This window comes from Gorilla gorilla, chromosome 18 (genome assembly GCF_029281585.2).
Source record: "Gorilla gorilla gorilla isolate KB3781 chromosome 18, NHGRI_mGorGor1-v2.1_pri, whole genome shotgun sequence".
Classification (NCBI taxonomy): Eukaryota; Metazoa; Chordata; class Mammalia; order Primates; family Hominidae; genus Gorilla; species Gorilla gorilla.
The window spans coordinates 115,108,111-115,126,809 of NC_073242.2; the positions used below are offsets into that span (position 1 = coordinate 115,108,111).

Consider the following 18,699-nt stretch of genomic DNA (forward strand, 5'->3'; position numbering starts at 1 on the left):
CCGAGACGGAGTCTTGCTCTGTCACCCAGGCTGGAGAGCAGGGGCACAATCTCGGCTCATGCAACCTCCGCCTCCCGGGTTCAAGCAGTTCTCCTGCCTCAGCCTCCCGAGTAGCTGGGATTACTGGCACGCTCCACCACACCCAGCTAATTTTTGTATTTTAATATAGACCAGGTTTCACCATGTTGGCCAGGCTGGTCTTGAACTCTTGACCTCGTGATCCCCCCATCCTGGCCTCCCAAAGTGCTGGGACTACAGGCATGAGCCACCGCACCCATCCTGATCAGGGTCTTGAAGGATGACTCAGAGTTCCTCCAGAGAACAGGGTAAGGACAAAGAGGGTTCTTGTTAACAATTTGAGAGGGAGATTGTGACAGAACTCCAGACAAAGCAACAGCCTCTGCTGGCAAGTTCAAAACGCCTTCCTCCACCAGCCCTTCTCTCTTTTTCCGACTCACCACAAGCCAGAAGGGCATATAATGCAGTTGATGATAACTGTGTGCAAAATAAGAGCTTAAAGGCTCAGAATGAGCTACAGGCCTCCTTCAGCTTGCTCAGCCCTACTCCAGGAGGGAAGGAATCTCGTTCCCTAGCACATCCAAAGCACCCAGACAATGCCCCACATGTACTCAATACATACTTCCTGAATAAATGAAGGGTATCTACATGGCATCTTTGACTTCTCAGAGGCTTTTCAGTTCCATATTTGCAGCTGCGTTTCAGTTCAACAGGGGTGGGGGGGGGGGGTGCCATTTTATAAGAGTAAAACCAAGCAGATGGGCACAGCGGCTCACACCTGTAATCCCAACACTTTGGGAGGCCGAGGCAGGAGGATTGCTTGAGCCCAGGAGGTTGAGGCTGCAGTGAGCTATGATCGCACCACTGCACTCCAGCCTGGGCCACAGTGAGACTCTGTCTCAAAAAACTTCTTTTTTTCTTTTAATTAAAAAAAAAAAAGAATAAAACCAATTCTTTCTCAGGATTTTTAAAGTGTGACTTCCACCCCCAGAGAGCAGGAATGAATAGACAGGCAGGAATGAACGGATATGGACAGACATAACAACTGATTTGTTTTGACAAATTTGTGGCTTAATAAAAGCACATGTGGCCAGACGCAGTGGCTCATGCCTGTAATCCTAGCACTTTGGGAGGCCAAGGCAAGCAGATCACTTGAGCTCAGGAATTCAAGACCAGCCTGGCCAACCCGGCAAAACCCTGTCTCTACTAAAAATACAAAAATTAGCCACTCATGGTGGTGCACACCTGTAATCCCAGCTACTCGGGAGGCTGACGTAGGAGAATTGCTTGAGTCCAGGAGGCAGAGGTTGCAGTAAGCTGAGATCATGCCACTGCACTCCAGCCTGGGCGACAGAGACTTCATCTCAAAAAAAAAAAAAAGTGCATGGAAAGGGAAGGCCAAAAAGGCAGTGTTGCTGGAGTCAGCGATGCCAGAGTCAGTGATGCCTGCGTAACGAGGAAGCTGCTTCTCCACCTTTCACATGCACCAAGAACGGTAGCCCAGAGGGACGCAGCTGGCTTGAAACCTCAGCGGCATGAGAGCCTGGAGACCAGGGTTCAGGTCCTGGCTCTGCCCCTTTCCTCCCACGTGACAATGGCCCAGCGACTTCCCCTCTCTGCCCCCCAGTTCCCCGGAGGCCTCTCCATCTCTGCCTGGGAGCCCCTGGTTGGCGGGGGCCGACTCGCAGCCGGTTTTCCTTCCCCGTGGACTTTAACAACACTCCAGCCCGCAAGCCTGCGCACACCAGCCCCCACGGGGACAGCTGACTCACTTTACTCTTCTACAGATTCACTTATTCATTACCCCATGCAACATCCGAGGCAGAACCTCCCCTCTTCCCAAAGGACTGAGGCAACGAAGCGTGACTCAGCCAGGGCTCTGCGCCAGGCTCTGAGTGAACACACTGGAAACCCGGCCGTGGGTACAACACGGCGTCACAGCTCTGCCGTAAACACAGGGGGACCCACTGAGAGCCCAGGGGACCAGCAAGCCTCCCCCTGGAGGTCTCCTCATCGGTGACACAGCACGTTGATCCTCATCAGCCAGCTGAGGGAGTGATGCCCTGGGAATCGGGCCTGGCACACAGAAAGTGTTGAGAAGCGCTAGGTGAGGATGATAAGGACAAGGCAGGCTTGCGACCAACGGTGACAATGGCAACAGACTATGAAGTGAATGGAGGCAGTGGGGGAGCCGGGAGTTCAGAGGGGAGAGGCAGAGCTGTGCTCAGGGAAAGGGGCCGCTCAGGGCCTGTGGGGTTGGCGCATCATGCCTGGGGACCCAGAAGAAGTGGCAGAATAAGACTCTGCCCAGCTGGGAATGAGCCACAGAAAGGGCCAAGGCAAAGTTCTAGGAGGACATGAAACAAAAGTGATCAGAATAAAATGCGCACTGCTCCAGGAAAACCCAGAGGCCTCACATGGCTCCCGGGGCCACTGCGCCCTGGGCCCTGCCAGCTACCCACCTCCCCCCACTTTCTACCCCCCACTCCCGACCCACCTTCCTCCCTGATGGCCCCCACCCCATGCTCCCCACTCCCTACTACCCCCGCAACTCCCCTCTCCCTCCCGCTGCCCCACCACAGCCCGACCCCATACTCCCCAACCGCCTTCCCACCCATGCTCCCCTCCCACTCCCCACCCATGCTCCCTGCTCCACAGCCCTCACCCCATGGCCCCCACCTACACTACCCCCCACTCCCCAACCCCCGCGCTCCCCATCCACACTCACCGGCCATAGCCCTCACGCCACGGTCCCCACCCCCCTGCTCCCCACCCCACACTCAGCCTCCACAGCCCTCACCCCCTGCTCTCCACCCTCACTCCCCACCCACGCTCCCCTCCCACGGCCCCCACCCCATGGCCCTACTAGGTTCCTGTCCTCCTGCCCACCCAGGAGCCTCATCCTCTTTTCTTTATGCTTTTTAATCCCAAGATATTATTTACACAGCATGAACTGCACCCTGTTAAAGTGTACATTTCAGTGGGTTTCGGTCCATTCACAAGGTTGTGCATGGTGATGCACCCCACTGAGCTCTCCCAGCACGAGTGCCCAGCAGACTGTGAGTGCTCAGTTTATATTTGTTGGGGGGATGAGTGATCAAAGTCACCCAGGAAGAGAGCGTGGTGTTCCCAAGAATGGGCCACACGGCAGCCAGGTTTGGCCAAATCCAGAGAGCTGCAGGGTGGACACAGCCCTCTCTCTGTCCCTCTGTTAGGCAGGGGCCCAGAGGGGGCTGTGGCTGCAGGGGTCACACAGGGGCCGCCAGGAGCCTGGCTCTTTGCATCTCAAGCCAGGTTCTTTTCACCCCTCCCCCAGCTCCAGCTGACCCCTGGCCCGCCTGAAGCAGCAGCAGCTTTTATTTGCAAGCCGTGAACAATACACTCCATTTTATAAGCAGCCTAGAATTCTAGCCAGAAACGGGGAGAAAAGTGCTTCCGGGTCAGATCAGACCTCCAAAGGCGAGCCCTTCAGGCAAAAGTAGGGAAATCGGGATTTCCTGGGAAAGTCTCTCCAGGGCAGGAGGGAACACTTGGGTTCAGGAATTAAGGAGCATTGCTCCCCAGACACACGCACAGGTTTTCTGTGTCAACAACAATGGCAGAAATGGCCTCTAAACAACAGTGGCCTCTAAACACTTCCCACGGCTCCCCCATGGCCTGGGCCTGGCCCTTAGGTCTGCCTCACGGCGTTCCACAGAAGAGCCTCCCGTGGTCTTCCCTTCTTGTTTCACAAAGATTTTACATTGCAAGCTGGGGTGCAGGGGGTGTCAGGAGTGGGGGCGAGAAGCACACAGGCCAGGTAAGAATTGCAGCCTGGCCTGCGTACTGCCTCGGCTGTGAAATGGGATAACAACAGGGCCCGCGATGCTGGGTCACTTGGCATATTAAATGAAATCACAAGTGACTGTGGCAGGCAAAACAACGGCCCCTAAGACATCTATGTCCTAAACCCCAAAACTGTGAATATGTCCCTCACATGGCAAAAGGGCTTTGAGGGTGTGATTAAGGTAAGGATCCTGAGATGGGCGATTCTCCTGGGTTATCTGGGTGAGACCCACGTGATCACTGCAGTCCTTAAATGGGGAAGGGTGGGGAAGAGGGCCAGAACCAGAGAGGTGGCATCATGAGGACTCGACCTGCCAGTACTGGCTTTGAATACAGAGGAAGCGGCCACAAGCCAAAGAATGCAGGCAGTCTCTGGAAGCACAAGAAGGCAAGAAAATGGATTCTCCCCTGGAGCCTCCAGGAGAAAGCAGCCCTGTCCACACCTGGATTTTAGTCCTGTGAGGCTCATGTCAGACTTTTGACTTCCAGAACTATAAGATGATGCATTTATGTTGTTTTAATTCACCAAGTTTGTGGTCATTTGTTACAGCGGCCATAGGAATTTAACACAATGACCCTGGCTAATGCCTGGCCTAATAAAGGTCCACTGTTAACCATTGCTGTTACCAACTTATTTATTACTGGCAAGGAAGCTTACCTAAGTACATAGAAGACAAAGTAAGAATAAGTGCATGAAGAAAAGCGTGATGACCATAAACTAAGTACAGAACTAAAAACAAGATCTATGGCAGGTTAATTTCAAAATGCACTCATGAAATAAAATATTAAATGCTGACGTGCCATGCCTGCCTTCAAAAACCAGCCTCTGGAGACCTGCCACTGCTGAGGCCACTGAGCTGAATCAGAAAAGTCACAGGCACTTGTTTAAGTGGGAGAGGAAGGTGGCAATGCCTGGGCTCTGGAGTAAGAGGCCTGGGGCCAGAGCAGTCACATGGCCAGTGGTAGCGGCCGGGAGCCTTGTGGGCCACTGGGCTGTTACTTTGGAGGAGGGGACAGCTGGCCCTCCTGTGTGAGCTTAGCTCTCAGACATCTACATGGACTGTCACTCATTTGCCTACTCAACGACATCTGTGCAGGCTGCCAGGTACTGTTCCCAGCGCTGCCAATACTGTAGAGAACAAAGCTGACCTGGTTGCCCCACGGGGCTTGGATGCTCCCAGGAAAGTCACAAGATAAACAGGTGTATAACTGCACATGTGGCTATGATCTTAGGCACTGCTAAATGCTGCAAGGAGATGCTTTTTGACTCCTTGTCACCTTCTCCAAGGCCATGTCTGGTTTCAGTGGTCGTGGGCGTAGCCACTTGGGTACACCATGACATCCTGCCATGTCTAGCTGCTCAACCTCACAGAGGCACAGCCTGGAGTGCAGAAACCCTAAAGCCCCTAAAGGACCCCTCAACCAATGGGGGATAAGAGTCGGTGGCTATGTGCCCCCGCCTCCCAGGGCTGCACCCTCCATGTTCCTCTAAGGGTCCCTGAGGGATTCTGTCCCAGGGGCCCACAGCAGTAACTGTAGGATTCTGTCCCAGGTGCCTACAGCCCATAAGAAGTAGAGCTGAAATTTGAACCCAGGCGTTATGGGTTCTCTTCTATAAGCAAGAGACAAAGGGGTGGACAGCCAGCACGTGCTGGGAAAAGCCTATGACCCAGGATTCAGCCCATGACTTGGGCCCACTCAAGGGAGCAACACACCCATGGGGGAAAGAGATTGGCAGCCAGCTAACCATGAAGGATGGGGATTCCCCGCCAAGGATACCACCACCAAAGGGACAAAGTCCCTCTCTCCAGGAGGACTTCGCCAAGGAGTTGAAGAAACAGACATGCACACGACCACCACACGGGACACCAACACCACGAAGACAAGGAGGGCATCCGAGCAGAGGGAACATTCACACCGGGCCTTGACGGGTGTGTAGGAGTCCTCCAGGAAGGCGAAACAGATAAAGACAGTGCAGGCAGAGGGAAGAGAGTCCACAGGCCTAGGGAAGCGGGAAGGCAGGCCAGCGCGGCACAGGGGAAGAGCTGGGAGCCTCGGACACAGATCTGGATTCAAAGTGCAGTTCTTCCCAACTGCAGCATCTCCAGCAAGCGACTCTGGCTCTCCAAGGAAAATGTCAGGTTCCTCCTCAGTGAAGTGGGGATAATTTCTACTTGTGGGTGTCACTCTGCTCATTACTCCCTCAGAGAGAAGATAAATTAGATAAACTAACACACGCAGAGCTCCTACGTAGGGCCTGGGACTTGGGCATCCCTAAGGTCAGCATCGTGTGTGTTGGGGACACACACTGGAGGGGTTGGCTGGCCAGCACCTGTCATAAAGGGCACCCCATGTCATGTCTGAGCATTTGGACCTTATGAGGAAAAGGTGTTGGAAGTGGGAGGCAGGGGAGCAACCTGACCTGAAGGTTAGAAAGCCACCCCTGGCCTGGACTGCAAGCTCACTGGGGTCAGGGAAAGGACTCAACTCAGTACTTGGCAAAGGGCTTGGGGCATAGTAGATGCTCCAGAAATGTCCTGGAGAAGACAAGGTCATGATCAAGGGTGGAGCCCTAAGAAACGCCTAGACTTATCGGGCAGGAAGAAGAAGAAGCGGCAGAAGGAAGTGAGAATGACAGGAGAGAGACATAAAAGGAGAACTAGGCAAGTCTAGCCATGCAGAAGCAGAAGCACAAGCGACGGGGACTATCTTTTCAGGGGGTGCTGGCCACTGGCAAATGCTGGAGGGAGGTAAAGTGGATCAGAGACAAAGAAATGACCACTAAATCTGGCAACGGGAATATTACCAAAGACCTAGATATAGAGCTCCATGCTCTGGGTGTGGGTGGGCACCAGAATGAAATGGGGTAATGAAAGGATGGGAGACAAGGAGGTATTTATAACACCTATAACATCTGTAAGGGATGCTTTCAAAAAGTTTGCATTAACTTCTGAATATTTTCAAGGGACAAAAACCCAATTCAACTAGTGTTTAGGGAATGCTTTTTTTGAACTTGAGACACTGTACTTACCAGGAAGATATACATCTATCATCCTTCATCATTTTCTGTTTGTGGTGACACGGCCACAAACAGAAAAGAAAGCACAAACATCACCATGCAGTAGACTGAAAGAGCTACCACAAAGCCCACGCCCCTGTGGACACACAAAAAAGCTATGCAGCGTGGCTCAGGGCCTCCCAGCAACAGATCTGTGGGCAAAGAAGGCAATGGGAGACTGGAAAGTGCAGAAAATTACAAAGGTAATGTTTTGGCAGCCCTTCAGGGTACCACTTAAAAACAAAAACCCCGCCGGGTGGGGTGGCTCACGCCTGTAATTCCAACACTTTGAGAGGCCAAGGCAAGTGGATCGCTTGAGCCCAGGAGTTCGAGACCTGCCTGGACAACACAGTGAAACCCTGTCTTTACAAAAGATACAAAAATGAGCCAGGCGTGGTAGCAGGCGCCTGTAGTCCCTGCTATTGGAGACGCTGAGGTAGGAGAATCGCCTGAGCTGGGAGGCAGAGGTTGCAGTGAGCCAAGATCGTGCCACTGCACTCCAGCCTGGGTGACAGGGCACGACCTTGTCTCAAAAATTAAATTAAATTAAAAACCCAACATTGTTTCTGGAGCAAAGTAGGAACCCAATAAAATGTCTGTCACATGCATAACGGACAGACTGTTCAGCACTTTATAACTGCCCAAAGCCCTGTCACAGATTTGGAGCTTCTTTTTGATGTCACATTCCCTTAGACCTTAGGAAAGAAAGCAATCTCTCTCCTTCCCTTCTCGCCCAAATTTCTGAAACCCGTGTGTGTACGTGCAGCTAGGGAAAAAATATTCAGGTGCAAAACAGCACGATAAATAGACTGCCGACTCTCTGTGTGTTGTATTGCCATATATGCAGAGGTCATGGACAGCAAGTGAATTTGACTCCTTAGCATTCCAGCTCCCTTCTTTTGGTAACTATACTCCAGTTTTCCGTAGGAACCACCTCTCTGCCACTCTCAGTCTCTGTCATCCAGGTAGGGCTGATCCCACCTCCAAGAGGCATCCCCCAGGCCTGCACTAAGGCCAGTCAGTCTTCCTGGAGGCATAGCAGGCCAGAAAATGGGGATGTGAGACAGGAGAGTGCAGAGGCAAGGAAGGCCTCCTTCAATCCTTTCTTCAACATCTATGCCAAGTGGTTAGTCGGACTCTCCTGACATACCTCCTGTGATGGGGGCCTCACTTTCTCCTCTGGTAGCCCATTCTACCTTAAGGGCCTCTTCCTCTCCAGGTCAACCCAAAATCTATCTGATATGGTTTGGCTCTGGGTCCCCACCCAAATCTCACCTTGAATTGTAATAAGTGTCAAGGGCAGGACGGGGTGGAGATAATTGACTCAGGGGGGCAGTTTCCCCCATACTGTTCTGGTGATAGTGAGTTCTCACAAAACTGATGGTTTTATAAGGGGCTTCCTCCTTCACTTCGCTCTCAGTCTGTCTCCTGCTGCCACGTAAAGAAGGATGTGTTTGCTTCCCCTTGTGCCATGATTGTAAGTTTCCTGAGGCCTCCCCAGCCATGCAAAACTGTGAGCCAATTAAACCTCTTTTCTTTATAAATTACCCAGTCACGGGTATTTCTTCATAGCAGCGTGAGAAGAGACTAACACACTATCCCTGAATGCCTACTGCGTGGTCCCACTTACCACATAGGGTTGGTGTGGCGGTAGGAACACAAGAAGTCCACACTTTCCACATGACAGCCCCTCAGATATCTGAAGACAACACTCGTGTCTCCCAAGGATCTCTCCTCTTGATCTCACAAGGTTAAATATGCCCAATTTCCTCAGTCAGTTCTCACATGAGAGGCTTTAAATTCCTTGTCCAGCCTGGATTCTCCTCTCCTCTGAGACTGTGTCCAGCTGCCTAACCTGGAGACTATGGCCAGGACTCTTTTAGATGGAAACTAAATCCAGAACCCACTCACACTGGCCTGAGAAAAAATATTACTTGGCTCATGAAAGTGAACCGTCTAAAGAGAAAGCTTCAGGCATGGCTGGATCCCAGAGTTTTCTGGCACATCACCTGTCTCCACTCCCACCACCAGGCTCTGTTCCTGAATTCTCAGACAGGTACTCTCTATAAATGGTAGACATGCCCTGTGAGCTCCAAGCCCTCATTATTCTTACTTGTTTTAATCCCAGAGAAAGATAAAAAGACTCTTTACCAACAACTCTGTCCAAAGTCTCAGGGATGAATCTGATTGGCTAGATTTGAGTCACAAGGGCCCTTGAACCAATCAGTTAGCAGAAGAGTGGCTTGCTCTGATTGGACAGGTCTGGGTTATGTGCACTCTCACAGGAACTACATTGGTTGACCAGGATTATTATGAAATGGAAGGGAGAGGTTCCCCCAAAGGAGGGAATGCTGGACAGAAAAAAAAACATCAATCCCTACATCTCTCTCTGTGGTGTTTTGGGTTAAACACTACTGGCTGACCAGAGCCTCATGGGAATATCATCTCCACCCAGACCATCATCATCCAACAAATGTCACAGGGCACCTGCCTCCAACCAAGCTGATGCTGCCCTTCATGAAGAAGCCTTTTCTGGTAACCACCCCACATCTCAAATTTATCTCAACCTATCCATTGATATGTAACACCTTCCGAAGGTGCTACTTTAACAATAACCACATTGATTGAGCTTTACTCTGTGTCAGGCAGTACTCTACAAGCTGTATATGGAACATGTCAGTTTATCCTTACAGCAACCTACATGCAATCATTATCCCCACCTTTACAGACGAGAAAACAGAGACCCTGGGAGATCTGCCCAAGGTCACACAGCACAGCAAGGCTATCGTTCAAAGCAAGACGCCCCAGCCTCACCACTGATGCTCTTAACCAATCAGCTCTAAAATCTGCACCAACAGAAAACTGGACTCATTCCCAGATGCCTGGATTCCTTCTAAAATAAAACTGCTTGCAACACATAATTTGAGGTCCATGGATAGAGGATTGCTTTAACAATGTCACATTTGTATGAGAGAAACTACGTAGCCATTTTTAAACTGGTATTGCAGAAGAAGAGGGGAAGATAGGGAAGAAACTTTGGAATTACAGTTGTTATGGGAGGTGGCTCTAAAATATCTATGATCCCCTTTTGTAGTAGAATTACATACAGAAAACTATTTCAAGAATATAGATAAAAATGAGACCAGTGGTCTGTCCTGGGAGATGACAATAAAATGTCAGCTCCACGAGGACAGGTGCCTTTTCTGCTTCTATATTTATCCTCAGTGCCTATAGTCGTGCCCCACAGAGTAGCAGTCCCATATGTCGAATGAATTAAATGAATAAACAGGAGAATGAAGGAATAAACACATGAAGGAACAAGTTCCTGAGTGTTTGCAAAACTATATCTGAACTGTACCTACTTGGTATTCTCTTCTTTTGGTTTAGTCTTGCTTTATGAGTATGCCACAGAAAATATGCATTATTTGAATGGTGCAGAAACAAAATGTGATTTCACAGACAGCCCCAGCCACTGCCTCGCCACACATACATGATCTGTAAGCCCTTTCTGCTGTGGCCAGGTAGATCATACGACCGGTCTGGTAAATGGCCCCTTTCCCTCCACCTCTGCCAGCTGAGCCCTGATTGCTCCAGGCTCCCAGTGGCTCTGTCAGGTGAACCTGTGACCCTCCAGCCCAGCTCAGCACCCATTTCCTTCCCATCATCTCTCCCCCTTCCATCTTCTTGGTGCTCTTGAACGCTACTTCCACATCACTTAAATTCCAAAAACAAAAATGGCAATCGCAGTAACTGACATTTATGGAGCGCTCACTATGTCCCAAGCAGCATAAGGACTTGCTTCCTTAATCCTCCTAATGACCACACTGTAGCAGGTTACCAGATGGGTAATTCACCTGCTCCAGAGCACATGAATGGCAGGTATTTGAACCCAGGCAATCAGACAAAACCCAAACCTTGAACTACTGAGCTAAGCACCTCTCACCATGCTCCTTCATGCAGACCCGGGCCAAGGGTCTAATGCGTGTCCACATGAGGCCAAATGCCTATTGCATACCAGCCTGGGCCAGGTGCCTACTTTGTGCTGAGCGGGGACGTGTACTGAAAGCTTCCGAGTGGAAAGCATAATGCCTCCACGAGTGCTATCAGAGTAAAAATAATTATTTGAGGCCGGGCATGGTGGCTCACGCCTGTAATCCCAGCATTTTGGGAGGCTGAGGCGGGTGGATCACTTGAGGTCAGGAGTTCGAGACCAGCCTGGCCAACATGGTGAAACCCCGTCTCTACTAAAAATACAAAAATTTGCCGGGTGTGGTGGCACATGCCTGTAGTCCCAGCTACTTGGGAGGCTGAGGCCGGAGAATCTCTTGACCCCGGGAGGCAGAGGCTGCACTCCAGCCTGGGCGACAGAGAAAAACTTTGTCTCAAAAAAAAGAAAAGCAGTGGTAGGGGTAGCCAACACACACCGTGGCCTGTGCTCTCATTTTAGGTGCATTACTTCAGTGAACCCTCCCAGTCACCCTCAGAGGTAGGCATGTCAGGATCCCCATTTTACAGACCTAAAAACTGAGGCACAGAGGGAGGGAGGCACTTGCCCAAGGCCACACACACAATGAGTGAGAAGCAGAGCAGAGATGTCAATCTAGAATGTCTCTTTCTTTCTTTTTTTTTTTTTTTTTTTGAAATAGAGTCTCACTCTGCTGCCCAGGCTAGTGTGCAACAGCGCGATCTCGGCTCATTGCAACCTCTGCCTCCTGGGTTCAAGTGATTCTCCCGCCTCAGTCTCTGAGTAGCTGGGATTATAGGCGCCGGCCACCATGCCTGGCTAATTTTTGTATTTTTAGTAGAGACAGGGTTTCACTATGTTGGCCAGGCTGGTCTTGAACTCCTGACCTCAAGTGATCCACCTGCCTTAGCCTCCCAAAGTGCTGGGATTACAGGCATGAGCCACGGCGCCCGGACTAGAGTGTTTCTGATTCCAAAGTGTACTCAGAGTTGAAATGAAGAAGGAATCACACTAAGCTAGGTGGGTGGCTGAGTCCTAAATGAGTTGAGATGGGGAAGAGGAATACCGCATGGTAGAAACCTCCAAAATCAAAAGCACTAAGACGGGAAATGTTACAGTGTTGGGCTGCAGGTGTGTGAGGGAGGCTGTCCGGAGCTACTAGAGAGGAGATATGGGTGGGGACAAACCGACTAGAAAGCCAAGCAGACAGCATGAGTGTAATCCAATGGGGCAGAAGGGAGCCATAGAAGGTTAATGAGCAGAGGAGTGACTTGATTAGAAATGTACTGTAGAAAGAATTACCCCAGCAAGGGAGGACAGAGTGGATACCAGACAAGGAAGATTAAGGGCAAATAGACTGTTGCTATAAAGAGGAAAGCAGAGATGTTAAGGGGCAAATGGACAGTTTTGTGAAAGTGGCATGCCATTCTTCCCTAGGAAGCCACCTCCTCAAGTCAGTCTCCTGGTTTGAGTGGGGCTGCCCCGCCCCCCACCCACTCCAGAGGTGGACATGTGATCCGGGCCTGGCCACGCCGAGTCTCCATGATTGGTCTAGGGATGGGCACATGACCTCAGGGCCAAAGACAGTCCAGGGACCCCCAAAATCACTGGCAAAGAGGCTTGCTCCATCTTTCCACCAAGATGGCTCTGCCCAGGGGCTAAACCTCCCCACTCCGTGCAAGAATGGAGGTGAAGGATGAAGACAGAGCTAGGAGGAGGAGGAGAGGCTGTTTGGAGTTCGGGCAATCTTTGCTGCTGCTAGAACTTCCCCTGGAGTTTCCAACCTAGAGGCCACAGTGGATTTTCTGCTTACATTAATCTGCACTGGGATTTCTCACCGCCCTCGCAAGGTCTCTGACCATCCCAGGCGAACTGAGCTATGGAGCAAGAAGCAAGAGCAGAGGTAGTGGAGGGGCAGGCAGCGAGGAAGGCCGGGAGCCAGGCAAGCTCGGGAAGAAGCAGCGCAGACCCAGAGCAGGCAGCAAGATTGGGAGGATGAGTGCGGGGGTGGGAGGGAACTGGCCTGGCAGCACAGACACCCCGTGGCCCTCTGGAAAACAGCTCCGAGGGAGTAAAGGCCAGGCCAGGAGGCTGGGGAGAGATGAGGAGGGGAGGCTGGGTGGAGAGATCCCATTCTGGAAAGCCGTGGGGGAGGAAGGGGAGAAGGGACAGTAGCCTGAGGTGGGAGGGCCAGGGAAGGGGGTGTTTCAGAGAGAATGCCTGAGTGCCAGAGCGGGGAGGGTTGGGAGAAGAGCAGGACCCCAGGAAGGCCCACATCCTGAGTTTATAAGGAAGAAACTGGGTGCTGTTTCTGGCCTTCCAAGTCTGCTGGCCACCTTGTGAGAAGTTTGGAAGCAGGAAGCCCGAACCAGAGTGGAAGCTTTCTTCTCAGGCCTGTCAGGATACCTGGCAGGGAACTGGGGCCACAAAAGAGCCCTCTCTGAGTCACAAGTGGGCAACCATGTCATTTGCAACCTGCAAGCAATCCCACGAGAGGTGAGAATCTAAACAACCTCCTCAGAAGCCAAGAGCACATGCCCCGAGCCAGCCTGCCTGGGTTCAAGTCCCAACTCTGCCACTTTCTAGCTGGGTGAATGCAGGAAGCCTATTAACCTCTCTGGGCCTCAGTTTCCTCATCTGTAGAATAGGAGTAACCTTAGTACCTGCCACACCAGGCTGTTCTGAGGTATGACCAAGATAAGGCACATCGAGCGTGGTGACTACTATCCAGCCAGTGCCAGTGTTGAGTCCATTGTCCCTGGGTTAAGAGGACACGACGACAGGAAGGAACAAGCTTTTCCGAGAGGAACAAGAGCAGACACGGCAACCATAATTCTCCTATGCATTTGTCCAACAGATGGCTAGGGAAAGAAAGCACTGCAGCTGAAGCTCCCATGGCCCATTCATGAGGATCCACACACAGCAGGGAAGCATTTTTAGCTTCCTTGCCAGACACGCGCCACTCCCCACTCCCGTCCCTGGGGGGCAGGGGGTGGGTCTGAGCAGAAAACCACAAGCCTGTGGGAGGAGGGAAGTGTTCTCCCACTACACCAGAGTGGGCCGAGGCCTGGGAGCATCTGCCAGGAGTCTCCTGATGGGATGGATGCTCTTTTCCTCATCCCCTTCTACTTGCTGGAGAGAACAGTAGCTTCAGAGGCAGAACATGGTTTGATGGGGGAAGGGAGGGATGGGTGACCAGCGGGAGGAAAGAAGCTGAATTTAGGGAGGGAAGCTGGTCTGTAAAGCATAGCCTCAGAGCCGGCAAAGCAGAAATACTGCTGAATCTCCTGGCTGTTCACGGACCGGAGGGGAGAAAGTTAAGAGTTTGCACTTATTCCACTTGCAAAAGCATTCAACTACAGAGGCGGAGGGACGGAGGCCTGGGTTCAAATCCTGCCCTGCCAACTCTCCACATCGTTGCAGTGCTTTATGCTGCGATTTTAGGCCAACTGTTTAGAAAAGCAATGAATGAATGTCTACAGGCAGCCCTCAAGGAGTAATTTTAGTTTTGTGTGTGTGTGTGTGTGTGTGTGTGTGTGCGCACGCGGGTTCTTAGTATCACCCATCCTCTAGTAGTCACACCACAAATATCCTTTGAATTGAACTAAATGCAAAATATAATTTGATTATGGAAGCAGTTAAGGAAAGAAACACCCACATGATCCCTGGCACAATTTTGTACTTTTTATTTATTTTGCAAACAATCATGTAGCTTGTACAGGCACTGTTCTGAGCATCTTGTACATACTGACTCACTTATCCTCGCAACAGCACTGTGAGAGTGCAGGTGAGGAAACCAAGACCCCCAGAGATTAAGGAACTCGTTCCAAACCACACAGCCAGGAAGCAGCCGTTCAGGGATTCGAACCCACACCGTCGGCCGGGCGCAGTGGCTCACGCCTGTAATCCCAGCACTTTGAGAGGCCAAGGTGGGCAGATCACCTAAGGTCAGAAGTTAGAGACCAGCCTGGCCAAAATGGTGAAACCCCCATCTCTACTAAAATTACAAAAAATTAACCAGGCGTGGTGGTGGGCGCCTGTAATCCCAGCTACTCAGGAGGCTGAGGCAGGAGAATCTCTTGAACCCGGGAGACGGAGGTTGCAGTTAGCTGAGATTGTACCACTGCACTCCAGCCTGGGCAAAAGAGCAAGATTCTGTCTCAAAAATAAATAAATAAATAAATAAATAAATAAATAAATAAGTAACCCACACCGTCTGGCTCAGGGTCCACGCCCTAACCTCCGGGCTGTGCTGCCTTTGTCCGAAAGCTTGCTTCCAACTAAAGACCAGAGATGGGAGGGAGTCGCATTCTCCAATCTCTTTAAAAGGTCCCATTACCAACATCACAGAGCCTCTGCCACTACTGAGGGGTTTATGGCGATGCCTGCCACGTGGTCTTTCTTTTCATGGTTCACACGCCACAGGGAAGTGCCTAAGGCACACAAATCTTAAGTACACAGTCTGATGATTTTTCACCCGGGTACACACCTGCATAACTCCCTCCCAGATCAACAAATGTCTACAGAGACATTTTCAGCTCCCAGCAGTCCGGGTGGTGTGCCCCTCCCCATCAGTGGCTACCTAGCCCCAAAAGCTAATCTCGATTCTGACATTCACACCATAGATTAGTTTCGCCTTGTCTAGGATTTATAAATGGAATCATATGGTGTGTACTCTTTTGCATCTGATTCTGCTCGTCAAATTAAAAATCACATAAAATCAGCACACGGGCAGACAATGATAGCGGGAGAAAGGAGGGCGCGGCTGAGTTTCTTTCCCTTCCAAGCAGCCCCCTAGCCTGTTCGTATTTGGGCTCAGTGACTGATCAAAGGGGACAGTGGGAAGAGCTGGACACTGGAGTTTGGAAACACAGGAGTTGACCTTGGAAAACCAGTGAACCGCAGGGGGCAAAAGAGCTGCCCCGCCTGGAGAAGGCATTGTAGGATGGCGGAGGCAGGTGGGTCACTTCTGTTGCTTCGGATGTCCAGAGGGGAGAAGGTTTTATGAGGCCTTAAAACGCTCACATCGGGTTCCTCCAAGCCATGCGCCAGGGGCACCCCATGTGGCCACCAGTTCCTCCCGGGTTCGCTCTGGCCGGGGCTCCCCGGGTGCAGACAACCTCCCAAAGACCGCGCATCCGCCCAGCAGGCGCGCCTCCCTACCTGTGCACTGCTGGATGAAGTGCTGGTACTCCGCTCCCTGCTCGCCGGGGACGATGGTGGAGCCGTCATATTTAAAAGTCACCCTTTGGGTTGGGAGAAGAAAAAAACACACACACACATCAGCGCTGGTGGCCGCGCGACGCGGCGCTTGCAGAGGACAATCTAACAGACGCGCTGGCCACGGAGAAGCCCGCGGGGGCCTGGCACGCCGTCCCGGAATAAGGCGAGGAAGACAGCGCGGGAGGCCCCGAATCCGTCCCGCCTGGAGGCCGGCTCGGTGCACGAGGCCCCGCGCGAGCCCGGGGAGCGGGGCGTGGAGAGGAATGAAAAGTTCCTACCAGATGACGGCCGAGCCGTCGTCGCGCACCAGGTTGTACGCCGCCCGGCAAGCCTCTTTGTCGATCTTGGTGGCCATCGCCGCGGAGCCGCAGCGGGACACTGTCCGGGGCGGCCGAGCGCGCCCCTGGCCGGCGGCGGGGATGGGAGCGCGGCGGGTACGCGCCGAGGGCGCACGGGCTGGCGGCGGTGGCGACGGCGACGCGGCGCCTGCGAGCTCCGAGCGCGGCGGCGGCTTCCACTGCGGACGGAGAGCGCGCGGGGACCCCAGGACGTGGCCCGCCCCGCCCCCCCGCGCCCATTGGCCGCCCAGGCCGCGGCCCGCCTCTTCATTGGCCGTCGGGCTGCGGGGGCGGAGCGTCTTGATTCTCTGGCGGCCAATCCCAGACCGGAAGGCTTGCGCAACTCCGCGGTGGGGGCTGGAGTAGGGGCTTTGCCTCCTCCCTCTCACTATCCCTCCTCCCTCCCGCTCTCTTCTCCCCCAATATCCCTCTTCTCTCGCCTTCTCCTTCTCACTTCCCCTCCTCCCCTCCCGACCCCTCCCTGGAAACTCCCACTACCCCAACCCCCTTTCCCACCCCGTCTTCCTCCTCTCCCTCCTCCTTCCTCTTCTTCCCCCACTCCTTGCTTCCCCCACTTCCCTGACCTCTTCCCCCTCCCTTCCCTCCCCCTCTTTCTCCCTTCCCCCTTTATTCTTCTTCCTTTCTCCTCCTCCCTCTTCTTGCCTATCCCAGCCCAAAACTTCTCCATCCTCCCTATTTCCTTCTCCCCAAGCTCTCTTCTTTCCTCCTCCTTGACCCCCTCCCCTGCTGCCCCCCCCCCCCTCCCCCGCTTCGCCTCCCTCTTCTCCACTTACCCTCCTGGCATCTCCTCCCTCCCTGTCCCCTACTCCCTCCTCCTATTCCCCCTCTCCCCCTTCCTCATTCTCCCCACCCCCCTGCCCCTGAGGCTGCAGGGCTGCAGAGCTCCACAGGGGACCTCCACGTGGATGATGTAATGCATCAAACCCAAGGAGACAGGCTGGCCACTGTCCCTACCCCAGCGTTTGGTTCCATGGATTCTAGGTGGGGAGGAATTGGAAAGAATGAAGCATTTTAAATAGGAGGGGGTAGAAAGTGGACTGCTTCCAAAACGCTGGTGGACTCGCGTTTACTCTGGATTCTGGTCATTTGCATTCCTATCTTAACCTCTCCCTTTGGGCTCCTCTGAAAGCAAGAGCTGACTCATTCTGTCTTCCTCATTCCTTCACTGACTCATTCATTCATTCCCTCGTCCAGCCATTCCACAGAGACCAGTTACAGCGTCCAGGTAGGTAAAAAGGCAGGATCCTGAAGACTGGGCTCTTGAATTGCATCCAGTACTGCCACTTTCCAACTGGGGGCCATTGGAAAGTCTCAAAACCTCTTTTAAATGACTCCTCAAATGGGAAAAATAGTATAACTGACATCACTGCTTTGTTTTAAGTGTAATTGAAATGATACTTGGAACAAATATACTAGACATTCGATAAAATGTCATCATTTTTGGTTATAAGTGATAAAAACAAATCCTAAATAGAAGCCCAAAAGGTCAGGGACAATGTCCAATTAATATTAGAATTCTCAACAAGCAAAAAAACAAAAACGAGAAATTGAATGAATGAATCAATCAGTCAATCAATGGGTAGTTGAATGGATGGGTGGACAGGAACACAGTTTCAGAAGAGTAGAGGCAGATGCTGTTATAAATAAGACAAAAAGAAATTCGCATTTCATACCCCACAAAGCGGTTCCTACCTAACTCCTTGACAAGGGTAATGGGACAATTGGCCATTAGAAAGAAGAACAAAGGTGGATCCTTTGATCAGGGAAAATTCCAAAAGGATCAAAAATTTAAACACAAATAAAGGAAATCAGACCAGTCGCAGTGGATCATGCCTGTAATCCCAGCATTTTGGGAGGCTGAAGTGGGAGGATCTCATAAGCTCAGGAGTTCGAGACCAGCCTGGATAACATGGCGAAAGCCCATCTCTACTAAAAATACAAAAATTAGCCAGGCGTGGTGGCAGACGACTGTAATCCCAGCTACTTGGGAGGCTGAGGCAGGAGAATGGCTTGAACCCGGGGCAGGGGGCGGAGGTTGCAGTGAGCTGAGATTGCACCATTGCACTCAAGCCTGAGCGATAAAGCGAGACTCTGTCTCAAAAAAAGGAAATCACAAAAGTGCCAGAAGAAAATATGGGGAGCTTCCTTCTAACCATAAACCATGTTACCCAAATCCAAATCCAAAAGCCATTGAAAAGATGAATACATTCAAACACATAAAAAGTGATCCAGGAAAAAAAAAAAAATACCAT

The 18,699-nt window shown here is 51.9% G+C and overlaps 1 protein-coding gene across 1 annotated transcript in view; it reads right to left on the bottom strand.

Annotated features, from left to right (window-relative positions):
* COTL1 (coactosin like F-actin binding protein 1) overlaps nt 1–16,640 on the bottom strand; it is a 52,550-nt gene extending 35,910 nt beyond the window's left edge. Inside the window, exons 1-2 of the mRNA XM_031002733.3 lie at nt 16,367–16,640; nt 16,029–16,111 (exon numbers count right to left, since the gene is read on the bottom strand). Coding sequence (XP_030858593.1) covers nt 16,029–16,111; nt 16,367–16,443 — 160 coding nt within the window. The 5' untranslated portion in view covers nt 16,444–16,640. The remainder of the gene's footprint in view (nt 1–16,028; nt 16,112–16,366) is intronic.
* Nucleotides 16,641–18,699: the final 2,059 nt, after the last annotated feature.